General features: G+C 47.9%; 1 protein-coding gene across 1 annotated transcript; it reads left to right on the top strand.

Moving 5' to 3' along the window:
• Window positions 1-2,660: 2,660 nt before the first annotated feature.
• Window positions 2,661-16,393, top strand: LOC144169796 (uncharacterized). Its single transcript, XM_077699155.1, has 3 exons — window positions 2,661-3,013; window positions 12,793-12,943; window positions 14,668-16,393. The coding sequence occupies exons 1-3, from the start codon at window positions 2,952-2,954 to the stop codon at window positions 14,881-14,883; spliced, it is 429 nt and encodes a 142-aa protein (XP_077555281.1). The 5' UTR covers window positions 2,661-2,951; the 3' UTR covers window positions 14,884-16,393.
• Window positions 16,394-20,269: the final 3,876 nt, after the last annotated feature.

Raw genomic sequence — 20,269 nt, 5'->3', positions numbered from 1 at the left:
AATAGATTGACAAGGGACAGCTTTTCGCATAACGATTGCCACGCCACCCGAGCAGTGCGAGCAGCTGTCTCTGTCTCTTCTAAATACTGAGTATTGGTTTAGGAAGTTGGTATGCTTAGGGTTCAAGTGAGTCTCTTGTAGACACAGGACGGTTGCTTGAGTTTTGTGTAGGATTTCATATATATCATCTAGGTTTTTAATTAATCCCCTACAGTTCCACTGCACAACTATTTGTGCTACCATAAATGTTTAAAGAAGATTTTGGCTGGTGAAGACTATGGATGGATGTATCACCTACCACACTTAGGTATGATTTGGGCCAGTGACACGGGGGGCTGCTGGCTTTTTTCCCCGCCCCGCCATGGAGCGCTGTTCTTTCACCGTCTTTGGCGCTGGCTGAGACGGTGCCATTTCCATGTCCTCGTCCGAGTGCTGGGACAGCGACGAGATGGAGTCCTTGCGGCCTCCAACACGGAATATGTTCGAAGTGGAGGAAGGAATCCCTCCCACCAGAGTTTGTTGCGTGTTGGACGCAGAGGTGGTCGAAGGACCCGCCACATCTACATCCATGGCCACCTGAGGTCTGGTAGCCGGAGGAAGGGGACCAACGGCAGAGCCGTCACTCCTGGCATTCGTGGCCGACGCAACACTTGCGGGTGCCACAGGTGTTGTGTCAGCTGGTTGGGCTGCCCTAGGCAGCTCCTCGGGGGGCTGGGGCGGCACCAAGTCTACTTCACAGTACTGGGTGGCCGCAGTGACTAGACGCCGCTCCGCCCCCCGGCGAGCCACGTCGGCATACTTCGCAGAAGCAAAGGCGCTGAGCCTTTTACGCGCTTCTAGGTAAGAGATGTTCTCATTGACTTTAAGATTGATTATTTTCTTCTCAAGTTTGAATGTTTCACACGTCCTTGAGTACGCTGTGTGCGGGCCACCGCAGTTCGGACATTTGATCAAAGTGCTGTTGCAATTCTCTTTGGGGTGGTCGTGCTATGGGCACTTTGCACACGTTAAACGCCCACGGCAGTTGTTAGTACTGTGCCCATAACGTTGGCACTTAAAGCACCGACGCGGGTTGGGGACATATGGTCGGACGGTACAACGAAGAAAGCCTGCATTCACAAATTCAGGTAAGGTACTGCGGTCAAAGGTGAGGACAACATGTTTGGTTTTGATTTCCTGATTTTCTCGACGCATAGTGATCCTCCTTGCTGCAATGACGCCCTGGTCGCGCAGGCCCTCGAGGATGTCAGAGTCAGTTTCATTGTAGAGATCAGATTCGGATATGACACCTTGGGATGTATTTAGCGTTCGGTGGGGAGTGACTTTGATTTTCAGGTCGCCAATGAGGGTTTGTTCAAGGAGCTTTTTTGATTGAGCCGGGTTGTTTACTTCTACAAGGATTTCCCCAGAGGTCAGTTTCTTGGCTTTGTAGTGTTTTCCTACAACATGTTCAATGCACTTAGCTATTAAGAAAACGGATGTAGATGTCACTGGCTTTGTACTGTCTTCGGATGCGATGATCAAGAACCGGGGAAAGTTGTCAGGTATTTGGAACGATAGGGCAGGCAATGGGGGAAAATTCGCTTCGGTGCGGCCCCTTTTGGGGGGCCGATCAGTGGGTATAGAAAATTTTGAAAGAACCATGCAGCATGGGAAAAAAGCAGGGAACGGGGGTACTTTCTTCGCTCGGTTTACCCTGATGCCGAGAGAGGTCCCGGAGCTCCCTGCCTGGTAAACAGACAGAGAGCCCATCCGCCGGAGCTTCACCACGGCTCCGACGGCCACCGTTTGTGGTTTCTACCCTTCACCTTAAAACTCCTAGCCACGGTAGGATACAGCATGAGTATGGGGGCTCGGGGTCCGCGGTGTTGCCAATACCGTCACCAAGATTACTCGAGGTGCCCCGTGCGGGGACGGCGGATTACGCGACGGAGAGATGCTTAAACGTATTTGTACGTTTAAGTCATGTGGGTGCTTACAATTACCATCTGGCAAAAGGGAGAAAAGCTCCCGCGAGAGAAACTCATTTAGTGAAGCTGAAGGACAGCTCTTCTCAGTGCTGTTTTGCTATCTAACGTGGGCTTTGGAAATAAACACCTCTTGTGCCAAGAACAGTGTTTGTCCCGCAGGCATGCGGAGTGAATACCCCCACACGTGTTGTTTGTACCCCGTTTCAGCCTTGGCGCTGGGTATGGGCGCCAGCTGCTGCAAAGAGTTAACAAAAGATGCAATTTGCCGCGTAATAAGTATGGGGAAGGCGGTTATCTCCTCCTCTGGAGGCTATTATGAAGGGTGTACGGCGGCGACGTCGTCGAGGTGCGCGTCGACGGCCCCCGATAGCCGGTCAGCTGCCCTCGTCGACCACAATGCAGGCCAGCCCAGCCGTCGCCTTCCTTCCGCAGAACTCGCTTATCGGACTCCGCACAAGTCCAACATCGGCCAGATATCGTCGCGCCTCTCCTTTGTTTCCTGCAGCGCTGCAAACGCCACGCGGGTGACGCCAAGCGTGACGGGCTTTCCGCGAGCGTCTGTAGATCTTCGTGCTCACGTAGTTTGATAGGCACGGCCTCTTCGGTTCACACCGCAAACCTCACCGCCGCGCTCAAACTGTCCGGTGCCAGGCATGCGCGTATGCACGCAGAAACACGTGATCCGGAGGCGGAGTGACACAAGGTTCGAATAGCGTCGCCTTCCTGATTGGACAGATTGTGGCCGCAGCGTTATCCCCACTGCATGCAATTAGCGGTGCACTGGGAGATATTTGTGGCGGCGGCGCTGTTGTCTTGACCGTGCCCACCAGCGCGCACCTGGCTGTCTTACCACACTCCCGCGGAGAGACGCGCGAGAGCACGTTAGCGTTGGCGCCTGGGTGATGACAGATCTCCGGATATCGACGGTGACGCCGTTCTCTTGAGAAGAAAAAGTGACCTCGCCAAGCCACTGCTCCAACCATGACGCGAACGACGGTCGTGAGCCTGTTGGTTGCCACTGCAGCGTATTTGGCCAACGTAGGGTGAGTTCGCACGAAGGTTTTTGCATCTAAGTAGCTGGGGCCTTGTGCGTTGAAAGAGCATGTAAAACAAGAAGACGAAATTGGGCGCTCAGTCAGTGTGATCCTCTATGGGCGTACGTGGGGAATGTAATTGATAGCCGTTAATTGTCGTGCTTACATGAGCACCAGAAATCGACGCATTTAAGGGAAAACACTCAAGTTTATTTCATACATTAGAACTAAGTTCCGTTTTCATGCTATGCTGATCCATCTGACGAAGGGAACATAGAACGTTGCAATATTCTCAGCAAGGCAGTTCTTAACTCACGATTGTTCGGCGGGAACTGGGATTTTAAAGCGACTAATTTCAAGCGACTTACTTCATAAACCCAAGCATTTTCAAACATTCTGTTATTGAGGATGATAGTACGGATTCCGAAAACGAACATCTACTGAGAAAGCTCTCTTGCGTATGAAATAATTGAGAACATTGGACAAAACAGTTTTGGATATAAGAAAAGCGATTGATTCGATAAATTACGAAATTTTGATCAGCAAACTACAGAAATACTTTATACGCGGAATCACGAATCGATTAACTTAACAGTTATTTCAAATATAGGCGACAGTTTGTGCAGACCGGAACCAGCTCTTCTACGACCCAGACCCTTCAACAAGGCGTCCCACAGGGATCAATACTGGGTCGATTACTGTTTTTTTATTTGGGTCAACGACATTTTAAACATACTACATTCACTGGTACTAATTACTTACGCGGACGATACGTATTTTTCACTTCAAACGGAATAGACGACCTCGAAGCAAGAGTAAACAGGTAACCGAATTCGTTATCAGTTACCCCTCTGGTTAAGGCAAAGCCAACTACAACTTAATGCCTCTGAAATCCCGTACATTATTTTCCACCCAATCAATCAATTAATAGAAAGATCGCTTACGACTAAATTCGAAGAATGTACCACTAGCAGTGTCCAGCAGCAAGATGGGAGAATACTGCCAGTCCTGTATCAAGCTTTAACTTTAGGTAGCTTAAATAAGTGCCGAGCAACGTCGAACTGATGGTACGTCAATCTGCGGGTACCGGTTGCCGACGTTAGGCGTCAACGCGTAACCTTAGGTCTAAGGTCGGGCTAGCGCGTACTAAATAGGGCCGGCACATACCAGTGTTCGCAACCAATACATAGCATACCGCGTTCGCGGTCACATGACGCGTCACATCCAATAGTGACGCCAATTCGGATATACCTGCGTTCGCAGCCAATACATAGCACACCACGTTCGCGGCCTAATGACGCGTCGAGTCCTGCACATACCCAGGTTCTTTGTACCACATCGTAGTTACTCCGCCCACGCATTTTTACAGACAGGGCCATATAGCACTTTTGCCATATAGCACTCACTTGCATACCTTGTACACTTATACACGTGAACTCACCTGTACACCTTATGCACTTGTACACTTGGACACCTCATTTGTAATAAACATCAGAACGTAACTTTAAAGCTGTAGTTTTTCCTCAAAGCGCTTGAATGCAACCGCTAAAATGAAATTCATCAAAACTGAAACGTCACAGTATGTTAGGCGCTCACGTTGTGGCACTTAATAGTTAGGATGCATGGAGGTATAGTTTGATCATCTTTATATCGGTGGCTAAGAGACAGGCTATCTCCTCTCTGGCGATATTCTTGACCAAGACAACGTCTACATGATGATGGTGATGGGCTGTTCATTGGTGACTAACACTCACCCGACTGAGCACGTCAAGCATCATCTTTATCGTTTCTTTTTTTCATGCCTGAAATTGGTGCACCTACAGATTGGCATCTGCGTAACTCACAGTATCGCTGCGGTGATTCCTGCGCACTCTCACTTACTATGGCTAGAAAGTACAATAATTAAAGAGTAAGGGTAGTAATCTATCTGATAGGCAGGTTTCATTAACGTCAGCCTAGCTGCTTCAAAAGATAAAATGGGAAGGAGCCGCACACGATACCGCAAAATCACTTCAAACGTAATCGGCAGCCACGTTATCGCATGCATCCACGCGCACAGTGGGTGACAGGGTATGCAACCCCTCGAAAGATAACTGAGCACTCAGCGATTACGCGCTCATTGTGTCGTTCCGCCGGCTGCGATAAAACGCCGATATCTTTTGCGTAATTCCCAGATATATGCCAACGTGACGATGAAAGCATTACAGTGAAAAACCATCGTGAGAGATAAACGAAGCGTCCCGAAGGAGGTATTTGCGTTTGCCCGCCGTGTTACATTTTCGGCAGTCTGGAAGCCTCAAACCACATACCAAGTATTCTTTATTTATTCTTCAATGCAATTTTTTAGGGGGGGGGGGGGGGGAGGGGGGGTGGTTGTTAACGCGCCGAAGCTACACCTATGAGGCATGCCGGAGTGGATGGCTTTGGATTAATTTTGACCTCCTGCAGAATATTTGGAATCAGATTAGAGAAATTTTTGAAATATTCTGTTAGGCTGGCAATTAACTATAATGTAGCTTGCAATAAAAGAAAGAAACGCGCTGCGGCTCAGTGTCTAAGGCGTTGGGCTGCTGAGCCGGAGGGCGTGAATTCGATCCCGGCCGTGGTGGCCGCTTTGCGGATGGAGGCGGAAAGAGGAAACGCCCGTGTGCTCAGATTCCCGCGGACGGTAAACATCTGCAGGCGGTCAAAATTAACTTCCGGATGAGAAGTACACAAAAGACGAGTCTCTCATCCTCGAAAGACCGAATATTCCTGTAGCAGGTAGGTTAGGGGAGGGGGGGGAACGCATAATTATGTTGTCACGTGGGAGCCAGGCGAGTTTGTATAGAAGGTACTTGAGCCTAAGAGGAACCTAGATTGCATTTGCGAAGAATGCATGCGACGTAGTTGTAGGAATCTTTGAAAACCAGGCTGCATTTCACAAAATAAAAAAGCTCCCAGGAATTAAAATTAATGTTTCCAGAAACATAGCAACTGTAGTCAAAGAAAGTCAAACGCGCACACTTCCCATGCGTGGAGCGAAATTAAGTTTTTTTTAATTACCGTGCCAGAAAAAAAAAAGGAATAATGATGACTAGTGCATGCGTTGCCCGGCATTCAGTCCTGGCACATGCAGCGTAAAATAGAAGGAATCAGCAGCAGGTGCATGTGATCTACAAGCAGAACGGCTTGTGTGTACCCTTTATGGAAACCCTAAATGCCTATATGACCAGAAACTTTAGCTAGACAGGTACTATACAGCAGTATACAATTTTGATAAGGCGATGATTGTTCATGGCGTCAAGCGTTAACTTTGAAACTGCCATTTTTATTCTGCATTCTGTCTAATTTCATGCCAGCTGTGATATTTTTTTTTTTTCCTTTTTCACAAAAGAATCAGATATATACTGAGGACGTAGTTATACCACTATTTACTACCTGAGCGACCCGCTAGGAGAATTGTTGACGGCTCCATTCTCGCAATGTACATACTCCAGTATAGATATGATGCAAGGTTTTTCTACTTCTAACCAAAGTAAATTTAGCGGTCAACATGTTGGGAGATGTGTTTCACAAAAATCGAATAGTGCTTTTTTTTTTAAATATGGGGCGAAACCTAAAAGCTTTGTCGCCCCCCCCCCCCTCCCCCCCCCCCCCCCGTCTCCCTCCCCAATCCATAGACTTTACATAGGGCGCAGATTGGTTGTTATGGTTCCAACGTGGACATTAATAATGCATTTTCTGTTACATTCTCACTTATTTTGTCCGTAGAGGGATCATTTGCCTTTTATGCTAAACATATATATGTTATACAAATCTGAGGGAAGTCGCTATCATTACAGTACGTCGTGCAGAGCCGGATGGATAGGGCTCCTCTCTCGCGCTGTACACGTTCAAGAAACAAAACGTGCAACATATTTTTACTGATAATGCAGGTACATGTAAAGGCCTACATCTGGAGGGAATTTGAGAAGAATCTAAATGTATTTTTATTATATTAGCTCCTGAAATCTGTTTTTCAGTTTTTTGCTCAAACTTGCGTGTTCGTTGCATCTTAACCATACCGTATACAATTATAATATTCAGTGCGTTTGTTTATATCTGTAAGGAGCACTCGTAAGTAAAATTTGAAGCTTGTAACTTGTGTAGTTTTTGTAATATTTAGGTTCATATTTCGAACAAAATTGTGCTCTGAGGCGAATTTGACTTCTATTGCGAAAAATGTACGTTTCGTACAGCAGGGAAAATTTTTGACATGGATTTAAACCAGACGTAAATTCAGCATAAAATTTACAAATCGCCCTTCCTAAATATTCTCGTATCTAGATGACACTAAATTTGGCCAAGGCGCATGGGCGTGTAGTAACGGGGATCCACCTTATCGCGTTCCAAATTTTTTCCCAGTTAGGCGAATTTTTTCCCGGCTTATTATTGCTTAATCTCGACATTGGAATAATCAGGGAATAATATAAAAAAAATTTAAGCAAATTGAAAAGGTCGACCAGCCACCCTTTCTTCGATCTTATCTGAAATCACCCCACAGTGATTTTGCAGCTAACCCACGGACGGAGAACACCTACGCTCTTCGTATTGAATGCATGAGACGCTTTGCTTCTGCCCCGCGTTCTCGAACGGCTTCGTGCGCTTGCCGCTTGACACGATCTGCTTCGGATCCGCTGAAACCTTACGCTTTCCAATGGCTTCTATCTGTCGCCTACGTGTTGTGCCGCTGCTCTTTCCGCTTCGTTTCTGCTGAGCTAAAAGTGCATGGTATGGAACGCCTCGCGCTCTGGAGACACCAGGAGCCTCGGGAGCTTTGACGGGAGGAAACCTAGCCACAGCTTCACTCTAAAACTAGCTGGAACTCAAAGTTTGAGGCGTTCATTATTTTCTTCCTTCGCTCCTCCGCTTCCGACGCGAAAACAAAGCTGTACTGCCACAAGTTGAAGGAAACTTCTGCGAACGTGCGGGGAGAAACGGGACAATGTACAACCGTTCACGTGAAGACAGTAGCCCATCCGGAAAAAATGTGGATTGCCTATTAGATAAGGGTTTATGAAGGCTCAGCTTTTATGTTGACAGGGCTTTTTTTTTTTTTTTTTTCATTTCGGAAAACTAAGAACTGCCAACGTTAGGGAATTTTTTTCAAGCGCCTATTTAAAAAGACGGAGGTATTCACAAGAACCCCTAATGTGCACTCAGCGAGAAAAATGTACATTAGTGCGCCTTTGATTATCACTATTTTTCATACATGAATGAGATCAAACGCGGCTCCGTTGCAGAGTCTGGGTTCAGTGGTTAGGATTAACGTTTTGAAAGCTGTGGGGCATGGGTTCGGTGCCAAATGTATGCCCAACGATATTTCTTTAATTCACCAAACCAGTTCTGAGCGTGTCAACGTACGTGCACCAAAAATTAAAGGTGGGTTAGATGCAGCTAAAGACATTTTCTTATGCCCAACAGCGCCGTCATCTCTGGAGCTGGAATTCGCGGCGAACACCAAATAAACCCCGCGAACTCCAGCTGAGCTCAAGGGTATTTAACATGTTGTTACGGCCCAGCCCAACCACCCAAGGCCAAGGTTTTTGGTATTATTGGCACCGCAAATCCTGGAAAACTAGCTTCAACTGTAAGAGTGGAACCACCGGCGTGCGCAGCCCTCCCCCCCCCCCTTCCCCCTTTCCACTACCCGACTTTTTTTAACACGGGGGAGGGGAGAGGTAAAAAGATGAAAATAACTCTGCCAGTCACCAAATAATGAATATCGATAATTATCTTTGTGGGAACAAGCTACACACCAACAACATGCGGCTTCGATGGCGTTCTAAACGTGTTAATAAGCCACATTGCACTTTCGGTTCGTAAAACAATGAAGAAAACAGATGGAAAGTTATGTGAGGTACGACGTCATAGGCCTCCTGCGCTGCCCAGGGGGCGCAGAGCAAGCGGCTTCCGGGCAGTACTTCCGGGTAGTACAAAGCTGCGCGGGTCCCATAGGATCCCGTGTTGACAGGAGAAAAATGAGCTCGACGCTCCCGATTATTTTGCGACGTGGTCACCAGCTCATTCCCGACGCGTCCGATCTATTTCAGCTATCAACTTGGCATTAGGGGAAAAAGCTTTGCTGCGCTATACACGTTTACAGCGCCGACGAAAGTGCCGGGGCCGTGACGGCGTCTGCTACTCTCAGGTTCACCGATCGATGGTCGTACGAAGTGAAATTTTAAGTGAAATTTCTAGTTTAAACAAATACTGTAGGTGACAAAAACTTCTCAAAAACATCCGATCAAAAAAGAAGAGTGACGCAATCGGTGATGATCGCGCTTAAAAAGCCAGCGAGTCCAGCGGACCGCAGGCTCTCCTGCTGCGGTGCGCCGCTCTTTTGCGTACCTGCACACTATGCGTGCACTTCCATTAAACAGTGCTCGTTTGCGTCGCCGTTGCGAATACATGGTGCAGCGTTAGCTTGCTGTTTTGTTGCGTGTCTCAGTGACAAAATGCCGTGACTGTCAGAAGCGTGAAATCTGTTTTGCGATTCCGAAATTAGTGGCCCGTAAAACAAAGTGGTCGGGCGAACTAGGAGGCCGCTCGATTTCCTTGTTTGCTCTCACTTTACGCTCTTGCAGCATACATTCCCAGTTCGCACTTAGTAGCCTAGAATGGGGGTCAGCAACGGCCGAGTTCCATGCAGCCGACACGGCGGAGAGCTGGACGGCAAATCGGGTGGGAGGAGGAGGGGGGCTTCGAATGCAAAGAGAAAAAATTCATCGAATTTCTAATAATATTTCACAATAATTTTGCGAAGTGTGAAGATGGGGGGGGGGGGGGGGGGGAGAGGGGGAATTCAACTGGAGGACGCCAATTCTCTGTTCTTGCCTCGCTGTCTAACTCCATTTGAAGTCAAAACTGGCGTGTCGGCGTTAAGATTTGACGACCCCTGCACTAGCAAATCAACACAATCAGTGATGATCGTATGTAAATATTCGGGGCCCCGCGCCGTGTATGCGGCTGTGTTATGTTATACTGTGTTATGTGATGTTATAGAAGTACACATCTCTGCAGGCAGCGGGCGTGTGATTTGGTGCATGTTTTGCGTCCTTTAATAGCGCTTAAATTGTTTATTTGGCGCTATTGCCCCACCTGCTCGCTAGTATACAAGTGCCCCGCTGTTCGTAAATCGTGCGGCGTGAAAAGTTACGCAAGAATCATTTAGTTTGCGAAAATAAGAAACAAATTTCCACTCGTTTCAAAGGAAGGCGGTGCCAGGCCAGCAGTGTCAGCTGAGTCGGCTGCGCAATTCTTGCGTTCGCTTGCATGCTCCCGCTGAAGCAACCTTTTGCAGTTACCTCAGGATATAGGATGAGCAGCGTTCCGTGTTTATGCTACTCGTGAACTTTCCTTTGTCGACCACACGCAAGAAGAAAGAACTGTAACTGTCGTCAAACAGTTCAACCACCCGACCTGGCGATACTGTCCCACGCCGCGACCACCGCGACAGCTCGCTCAAAAGAAAGCCGTTAAATCGGCTTCTTTTAGCGGATATTATTTTGTTTAGCCTCTGCAACTACTTCAAGGGCTATTTCATACAGTATGCAGTCATTTAAATACGCCACAAAGCGCCACAACCAACTTTCACTCTGGCTTGTAATTGAAACACATGGAGGGCGGCGAGGGTCGTCCGCTTTTGTACTACCCAGAGGCGTCGGCCGCTAGGGGCGCTGCATGTCGCCGACCTTTGTGGTTAGCCTTTCTGGACATTAAAGCGGCTTATGATAATGTAGACAGGGAGCGGCTTTGGAGTGTCCTGGAGGACGAGGGAGTTGGGGCAGAATTCATTAGCTTACCCAGGGAGCTATACCGGGAGAACCAAGTGCAAATAGTGTGGGAGGGGGTAACATACAATAGGCCTGTATACACCTACAAGGGTCTGAAACAAGGATGTCCTCTCTCTCCGCTGCTGTTCATGATCTACATGACGGGGTTAGAAAGGAAGCTAGAAGTCAACACGATGGGGTTCGACTTATCCTACATGAAAAACGGGCAGAACGGGTTCCGGGACTAATGTATGCAGACGACATATTGTTGATGGCGGACAACCGGATAAGTATGCAGGGCTTGGTGGATATATGCGGTGAAGAAGCGACGCACCTAGGGCTATCCTTTAGCAGAGAAAAATCGGGGATCATGGTCTTTAATGACGGCGAGGAGCACAAAACAGTATCAGTGCAGCAAGTAGAAATACCATTGGTGAAAGAGTATAAATATTTAGGAGTATGGCTGAACAACAGCGAAGATTACACGCAGGCGCATGAGGCTCACCTTAAGACGAAAGGAAGACGGAACGCGGCTATAATGAAGCATAGAGCCCTCTGGGGATACAGCAAATACGAGGTGGTAAGGGGAGTCTGGAAAGGGGTCATGGTACCAGGATTAACTTTCGCTAATTCGGTTCTGTGCATGAAGTCAGAGACCCAAGCGGGCCTGGAAGTAAATCAGAGGGCGGTAGGCAGATTGGCCCTAGGGGCCCACAGTAAAACTACAAATGAAGCGGTACAGGGGGATATGGGCTGGTCGTCTTTCGAGGCGAGGGAGGCGCAGAGCAAGATAAAGTTTGAGGAGCGACTTCGTGACATGGAGGACGAAAAATGGGCCGCGAGGGTGTTTAAGTACCTGTATTTGAGGAGCGTGGACACGCGGTGGAGACGGAGGACCAGACAGCTGACCAAGCGGTACGGAAAGTCGGTAGGGGAAAGCGGGGTTTACACAACAGTTAAAAAGCAGGTAAAGGCAGCAGAGACGACGAAGTGGGCAGAGAAAATGGAAGCGAAAAAAACCCTGGAGACTTATAGGACAGAGAAACGGGAAATTAAGAAGGAGGGATTCTATGGCAATACGAGAGGCAGTGCGTTGCTCTTCGAGGCACGGGCAGGGTGCCTGAGAACCCGGGCATACACGGGTAACTACAGGCAGCAGGATGAAACGTGTGCATGCTGCGGCAGTGATCGGGAAACTATAGAACATATTGTCAGGAGCTGCACAGAGATACGGCCACCGTGGGGTGAGGGGGAAACGACGCTGGCGGAGGCTTTGGGATTTGGGGCGAGGGGGAACCTCAACTTCAAGGCCATAGAGGTGACGAAGAGGCGACTGGAGTGGTGGTGGAGGAAAAGCAGGGAAGGGATGGGTACGCAGGTGGAGTAATCATGCGGACGAGAATTTAGAACAGCGAGGGGAGAAAAAAGGGGGGTGGGGGCGATGAGTTTAAAACAGAAAAGAGGGAGAAATGGGATGGAGGAAGCAAATCTATAGGTTAACCTGGGAGTAGGGCATGTAAACGTAATAAAACAGGCAAGTCGGTTGCTGACAACCGACGCCCCGATTCAAAGGGAAAGCCACTAATCATCATCATCATCATCACTCCAGCACAGGAGGCCTATTGCAAAGACTTTGTATATTTAATTTGTGCTAAATCCTTTCTTCTGGTTCTATTTTTTGTGGTTTTTTACAATTTCCGCTTTTCCTACTTTTCTTTTCAATTTCTTGAAGAGCCCCCCCCCCCCCCTTCCCCTCCCGGCCCGGAATGAGATCCTGCGTACGCCACTGGGTGGAACGCACACAGGGCAAAGATACGCTTGAATGTCATTGCCTTGCCGCTATCGTTCTGCTTTCTTTTGCTTTATTTTCATAACCAACAAGCACAGCCCAAGCCGTGTGTGTGCGGGGTTCAACCTAACAACTACAATGAGCGTGTGCCCATCAGCCCAGTTGGATTTCCTCTCGGTCAACCGTGACGTGCGCATGCGCAGGGCCCAGGACGGCAACGACTGCAGCTGCACCGTGGTGCTCGAGCAGCAGGAGGCCGACCCGAAGGAGCTCTACAAGGAGAGCACCTCCATCTTGGGCAGCCTCTGCACCGACGCCGACTTCGAATTCTGCAGCGGATTCTGCAAGCAGGAGGTACGCTCGTATACTCATACAGGAGGTTCTCGTTGTTCTGCTCTCTTTGGGAGGACCTTCATATCTCCTATAGAGGCCTGAGTCGAACCACGCATGTGCTAGTAATATGCAAGTTCATCGGTCTCGTGCGGTGCAGGCTTTCGTTTCTGAAGTAGATACGGAAGTTGCCTGGTTTAATTTGAATCATTATATCCCTGAAAACACAGCAAGCCAATCCTATGAGTTCGCATTTTTTTTACACTTAAGTCGCCGCTTTTAGAACGTTTTTTTTAGAACGTTTATTAACATTTTATGTCACTGAAAAAAAGTTACCGGTGTCGTGTGTACACGCGTTGTTATATTTAGGGCAACTAGTTTTCGAGCTTGAAGTAGAAAACAGAAAGATATTTCAAAACTCAGAGGACACACCTACGCAGTTCTGGTAAGTAGAGAATGCGACGCTGAAATGTCCGAATGAACGTCGTAGGACGCACTCTCTCTTTTCGCACGCGGCTCTTCGAATGCCCAGGCTTTGCTTCGAGCTCCCTCTCTTTGCGTTTCATTTCAGAGGCACGCGCTATCGAGGCACTCGACGTGTTGCAGACGTGGGCTGTTTCGTTGCTACAGACAGCGTCGGACGATGCCGATGCTCTTGCCCGCACTGGCTTTTCCGCTCAATGGGCCCCATTCATAGCTCTCGCATTTTGTAGCGTGAGCTACACTGGCCGAGGTTGAGCAGTTTTTCGTGGCTCCGTGCTGCGCATGCGCGAGGAGCAGTGACGTCACACGGCGCACAGAACGTTGCTCGCTGCCCGGCGTCTCTCACACACACCCCGCACCCAGCGTCTTCGCCGACCTCCGTTCCGCACGTGGCGGCCCGGTCCACTTGGTGACCATGCGAGTGGTCCAGCAACACCAGCGTGCGCCTGTGGAACCACCTTAGCTCTGGGGCGATAGGTGGCGCGCTGCGCCGGAGCCGCTTGATAAATATACATGTGTCACATAATGCGCATACCATGTGTGTATGTGTGTGATTGAAGCAGCAGTAAACATGATAATCAAGCTACTCATAGACAACCAGGAAAGCTAAGAATAACCAGCTTAACTTAGGTCACGCTACGTGTGCCCTGGCATATCGCGAGCTATAGGCCACTGCTAATTTTTTTATATTAGTTTGTGAGACCCACTCACAGAGATCAATGCTAAACGAGGAGGTATTCGGTTATAATATTGTTACGTGGTGCCAGAGCAAATGAGACGCACGAAGGTTGAGGATAATGAGCGAAATATTTGCAGTATGTACATGGCGGCCATGACGAAGGCCGCGCTGGCTGCGCCCTGCACACAACTTCTTCTTCTCGGCGATGAGCGTGCATAAGGATGTGCGCTGCTGTCCACTTCGTCTTCTTCTCGTGTGACAATGTCTTAGCACTAATTCGAAAATCGTTTTGATAACTACTGGATATAATTGAAACTGCATTCAACAGAGGCTCGTGTCAAATTTTTGTGGTAGTGTTACAACAATACGGTAAATGAGCAGTATAACGTCATATCGAGCATGGTGTCGGAGGTATCGACAAATAAATTATTTAGATGAAAAGATGCTCAGTCTGCACGCGTAGCACCTTGTTTCGGGCCATTTGCTTCAAAGAAATGCAAGTAAAAGAGTGATTACTGTTGTGTGAAACACACTAGTGTTCAAGAGCTCCGGTGTTTAAATGTCCCTCTCACTTTTTCACACGCAGATGTCTGCGTTCGCCGGCCCCTTCAAGCAAAACTACGCAGCCACGAACAAGAGTGTCGGCCAGAGCCTCTGCGACATGGCCAAGAAGCCGGTGAAGGAAGGCCTCATCAAGATGGCGGCCACCGTGTGCGAACAGGACGCGCGGGAGATCGGCTTGAAGCAGGAGGAAAAACTCTGCTGCGACAAGAATGCAACATGGGTGGTGCCCTGCCACTAGGTGCGGGAAGTTGTGGGCCCAATACTCCGCAGTGTCATTCCAACCACTGAAAAAAAAAGAAGAAAAGGAAAAGAAAACAGTGACAATTACGTCGTAATTTTTCAGCGCACACCAGCTGTCGCGAGGATCGCCGTAGGACTACTGTGTCGTTGAGAATTGTGCCTTTACCACGCTTATCCGCGTTTTCTTTTTCGTACGCGCCTTTCTGTCACATCCAGCCTGACCAATAGTAGTTCGTATGTAAGCTCTATACTATACTATACTATACTATACTAACCACAGTCATGCACAGATGAAACGCCATCACGAAAATATGAAACAGTACACACAAATAGCGCGCTTTCTTTCCATGCAGGTCATCTAGCGCGAGGCTTAATTACAGTAGCAAAGTTGAGAAACAGAGCTTTCCAAACATACCAATAGCACGCCATTATTGGCCTTAATTCCACGAAAAGTATTTTTCGATTTTGCTTGTTCTGGTTCATATTTTCGTGTTCACATGTCATTTGCCCATGATTGTACATTTAATCCCAATGCATGTCAAAGGGATAGCATCGGAACATTAGTGACAAAAGGTGCGACCACCTTGCAGTCAGCGTCGCATGCCGTTGCGCGGTCGTTGTTTGAGCACAGCAGCGGAGAACCGTGTGCGCGAGTCTCCCCGGGAAGCGTATTTCCAAACGCTTCGCTGAGCAGAGCCCCCACGTGACATGTCTGTTCGCGCGATTGATAACAGTAATTTAACGTAGTCATTGGCTGCGCCCCAAACCTAAAGCAGATGTAAAACATAGCAAATCACCACCATTAACAAAAACAACGCGTAGAAATGAGTTTAGAAAAAAACATGAAATTAAAAAAAAAATAGGCAATGAAAACCGAAACACTATAGAACTATACCTGCTGGGGCTCGAACCCAAGCCATCATTCGACTTTAGATTGAGGCCACATAGCCCGAACGATGGGCTCGTATTAGCAGGTGCTCAAAAGGGTAGCGCGCGCAGTGACATCACGCATGTCACGTGGGTGCTCTGTGCAGCGAAGCTTCTGGAACTACGCCCCCGCCCCCGGGAATGCTTTGCAGGATGTCACCAAGTGCGGGTCGTTGCAACAAAAGGCTGCCGTGATTGCGTTGGGTTGTACGACGGCGTACTGCTCGCGTGCCGTATGATCAACACAAGTCTGCGCAGTGGATATTGACAACATTTTTATCGCCGTTTCAGGGTGCCACGCGGGTTCGGTAATTAGGATTCGGTGTTGACGGCAGTAGCCTTCACCCTGATCCATAAGTATCGGGGGCACAGAAGGTGATCACTACAGGACGATTCCTGGGGTTACGATTCGACAAAGAAAACGAAATATTATTGAAGTTATTACAACATGGCAAAAATTTCCTCAGACACCTGTAGGGTGCTTAAAAATATAGTGAGTGCCTTTTTGCTATCTGTAAGACAACCCTGTTGAGAAACAACGTGAGCAACGAGATAATAAAGTTGGCGACTGGGTCGCAGCAGCGCAGCCTCTTCCTTCATTTTCATTCTGGCTCCATCCATCTCGACATTGTTGTCAGTATGAAGGCTATGCTTACTTGTTTCATTCTGCTAAAATTTTCGCACCCTGTTTACACGACAAACTGCCAACGATGGATTGACTCGGCCCTCGATCGTTTCACTGATCCACGATTATGCCAATTTTCGCCAGGGGAGCAGCCGACATATATTACGGCTTCAAGCGTAAATTACCCTGAACCGCCATTGCCGCCGAGTTTCCTCCCCGGCTTCGCACTCTAGTTTCGGCTTAAAATTGTCCGTCTTATGCCTTCATCAAGGGCAAATTTCAAATCCAATCACTAATGGATATATACCTCACGAACTGCCGCGTGAAGCTGCAAAAAATGAATCTGCCCGGAGGCTGCTTACTTGTGGCGCACCGATTCATTGGCGGTCAGTCATGCCCCTTCTCATGTATCCCACAAAGGCATCAGAGCATGGAAGCTGAAAAAAAAGGAAGAAAGAAACGAGCGGGGCGGTGGCGGGGGGAGGAGGGGGGGAGGGGGGTGCGAGGAGGTATAGTGAACAACATTTCATGTTGAATACGGGCCTTTCGCATATGTGGACACTTATTCATGTTTCCCCAATTCAAATTACGAAGTAGCATTACACTCAAACTTTCGTATTTATATTGTCACGTGTAGTGAAGAACGACGCAAGGTTTTTGTGGTAATGAAAGTTTACTGGAGCAAACTTGTGCTCCGCAATACATGTCTTGTACATGACGAACATGACGTCACCACCGTCCTTTCCGGAGCACTGCTGTCATCTTTCTCAGCGCTGATCGAGACAGAAGCACCACATAAGTTCCCAGCCTTTTATCGTGCACACATTGCACCACAAGGCGACTAGAGTGACGTCAGTGAAAGCTATCTATAAAATAAAATGAAAGCCCAAAAGCCGAAGAAGCAGTCAACGAAGTGAATGCCGCCGCGTTTGGTCTGCATTCTTTTGTCTTGAAACGCAATACTTTTCAGAGACACCATGTCAGATCAAAAACGTCGTCGATCAACCTAAAGCAGTCTCTGCGGGTGACAGAACGAGTTCCATACGGGGCATGAAATGAGATTACCCAGCATGGCATAATAAGAAATGGAATGATGCGGCTGCACGCTGGCAACAAAAACATAAACAAAGGAATCACAGGTCATTGTTCGCGGCAATGTTTACTATGGCACACATAAAAATGATGTGAGCGATGGTCACATGCACCGCCGCACAGAAATTTAGGGAAAAAAGTAGGGATGCATATATGCTGCTATCGTGTCGAAAACGAACGGTTATATTATTTTCTTTCAATTTGCTGTTTCGAGCGAACAACTTTTAAAGGCCGCGCCTCCGGTTTCAGCATTCGGCTGAGAGACGTATTTCCGGCCGCTCACCAGTAACAAGCGGATTGTTGCTCGATGACCGTTTTACCAGAAACAGCATTGTAAATAAAGGTAAGCTCCGAATTTATAAAAGACGATTTGTAAAACTACGGGGCAACTTATACGATGCAAATACTTAGATTCCATTCGGAATGATACTTAGTGTAATTGAGAGAACATGAATCAGCACATGGATATATGGCGAAGAGCACAGAGCGATAAAAGATTATGAAAACTTCGCAACAGTTTGCAAATTCGTTTTCGTCAGCTCTTTTCAGGAAACTTATTTAAATAAACCTGACAGAAGGGGCGACACAGGCCAGATGCCACGGGGGATCAGTGGATGAGATCGACCGAGCTTAGATCAACTATGGCATCCACGGGAGGAGGCCCCTTATAGCTGCCAAGAAGACGACATTAACGTTGCCAAATTCTAAAGATTAAGCGTTTGGAATCTCGCGACGTTTCTTTTTTCTAAATACAACACGTGACGTTCTAAACGCTTAAGGGAGTATTTTGTGTATTTAGAAAAAATACCGGTAGACAGTATACTGAATTCATGTCTATATATATGCAGCCCAGCAGGAACCAGAAATCGGGCCACCGCTGTTTATTTCAAAGCTTTTCGGTACTTTCACATCAAATATATTTTGCTTAACCTGCTCAAACCTAGAAGAAAATTTCGCTTGTGCAGGTGCATGGCCATGGGACTAAAGCTTGCATCAAATGATGAGTCTTAAGCTAAAGTTTATATTCGTGTAGAAACGGTATAACTTCATCCCTTCTGATCTGAAGATGGCACCACATCCTCGGCCCAGCGCGCTATTCATTATTATTAAAGGGAGACTAAAGGGTAAAAACAGGTTGGCCGGTATCGATAGATTACGGTGCCCAGAATGAAAATACACCATTCTCGCAACTAGCAGTTGTTTAATAAAGCAAAAAGCGAAAGAAATGTGGAAACAGTCGACGACTCCCCGTACGCTTTTGGGTAACACGGTTTGTGACGTTACAAAAGTTCTGAACGGCCAGGCCTCATTGGAGAAGCACCTACACATGTTTTCCTCAGATAAACAGTTCCTAAGCGATGGAGCACGTAAAATAAATGTGAATAAAAAGTTTCTGCGAGCTGATCTGCTTTTAAAAACACACATTACTGCGAGACAGTCTGATTCCCTCATGCTTCATAGTCGGCCATGTTTTTAGTTTCGTTTTGGAAAAGACATGCTCTACATTGGTGCGCACTTATAGCGAAGTCAATAATCTACGACGGTGAATGCCCGAGCTTGTGCAAGCAATAACTCCGGCAGGAAGCGGCAGAAGGAACAAGATGTTTAAGCAACCCGCTTGACGCCTCTAATCTTCCGTTCACCGCGTGCGGAAGTTGCTATCGGTAAAGCGTGCCCGCGGCCGGTTTGAACCTTATCGCCAGTGAAACGTTAAGAAGAAATTGCCTTGTGCTGTTCTGTTTGCCGTAAGCCGCTGTTGATAATCCATAAGAGTCGCAATTGGGCCCGGTGCAGCCGCGCAGGACTACTCAATCATAATGTTCGCAGGTCGAAATATGAGGCCGGCGGTTTATTCAAGGAGCGAACACAAATTTTCCCTGTCAGTTTATCGAGTTCGGCTGCTCGTACTTGCGGAGAGCGCGGACCCAACTGATCGCATTTCACTGAAGCAGTTTTTACCACGCCGGGAAGGCGCCAGCGCGCCACGGAGCTCGCTAGAGCGGCGTCGGAGAAAGCTCACACGGCGCACCCGTTTCACGTATCGCCATCCAGGTGTGTAGCCTTTGGAAGCGGTTGATGCGGTGTTGTTGCCATGGGCATCACCATCAGGTTAAAAAGCATTTCTAGTTTCGTTGGGGACAAATTATAGAAGTTCAAGCCGGCCCCTCGCCCAGAAAAACGTAGGCGTCGGCCATGGCTTGCAGACGTAAAAGCTACCGTTTCCAGCGTGAGAGCGCTTATACCACACCGGTGCCTCGCTTCTACTTTGTTCCGCAATGACTGCGGCACAAAAACTGAAAGGGAAATGGGAGAAAGAAATGCCAGCTTCGTTTACCTATTTCTCAGCAAAAACGCACCGCTGCTCGTCGAACAAAAGCCGAGAGAACTACGAAACGTATGATCTTACAGTTACAACGAAATGTCACTCATCCTTTAGTGTCCCGTTAACGAACGAAGGCAAGGCCTGTCTAGAAGAACATGAAGAACGAAACGCCTCTGAAAGTACACACTAACCACTATCGGAATACAACAAATGTGATGTACGAGGAATCTGAGGCAGCGTAACGGTACCCGCACTCACTTTTTGCGAACAGTACCGTGCGTCAAATAAGGGATTCAATCCGAAGCAAGAGTTAACCATAGGGCGGCAGATAGATTGAGATTTGGAGCACACAGTCAAACAACAAATGAAGCAGTGCAGGGAGACATGGGATATGGGCCTCCTTTGAAGTCGTGGAAC

The sequence above is a fragment of the Haemaphysalis longicornis genome, unplaced genomic scaffold, assembly GCF_048455015.1.
Source record: "Haemaphysalis longicornis isolate Haplotype H1 unplaced genomic scaffold, Haemaphysalis longicornis Haplotype H1 scaffold_2, whole genome shotgun sequence".
In the NCBI taxonomy this organism is placed as follows: domain Eukaryota; kingdom Metazoa; phylum Arthropoda; class Arachnida; order Ixodida; family Ixodidae; genus Haemaphysalis; species Haemaphysalis longicornis.
Note: the sequence above shows the minus strand (reverse complement) of the source record. Positions and strands in the feature narration are given on the sequence as shown.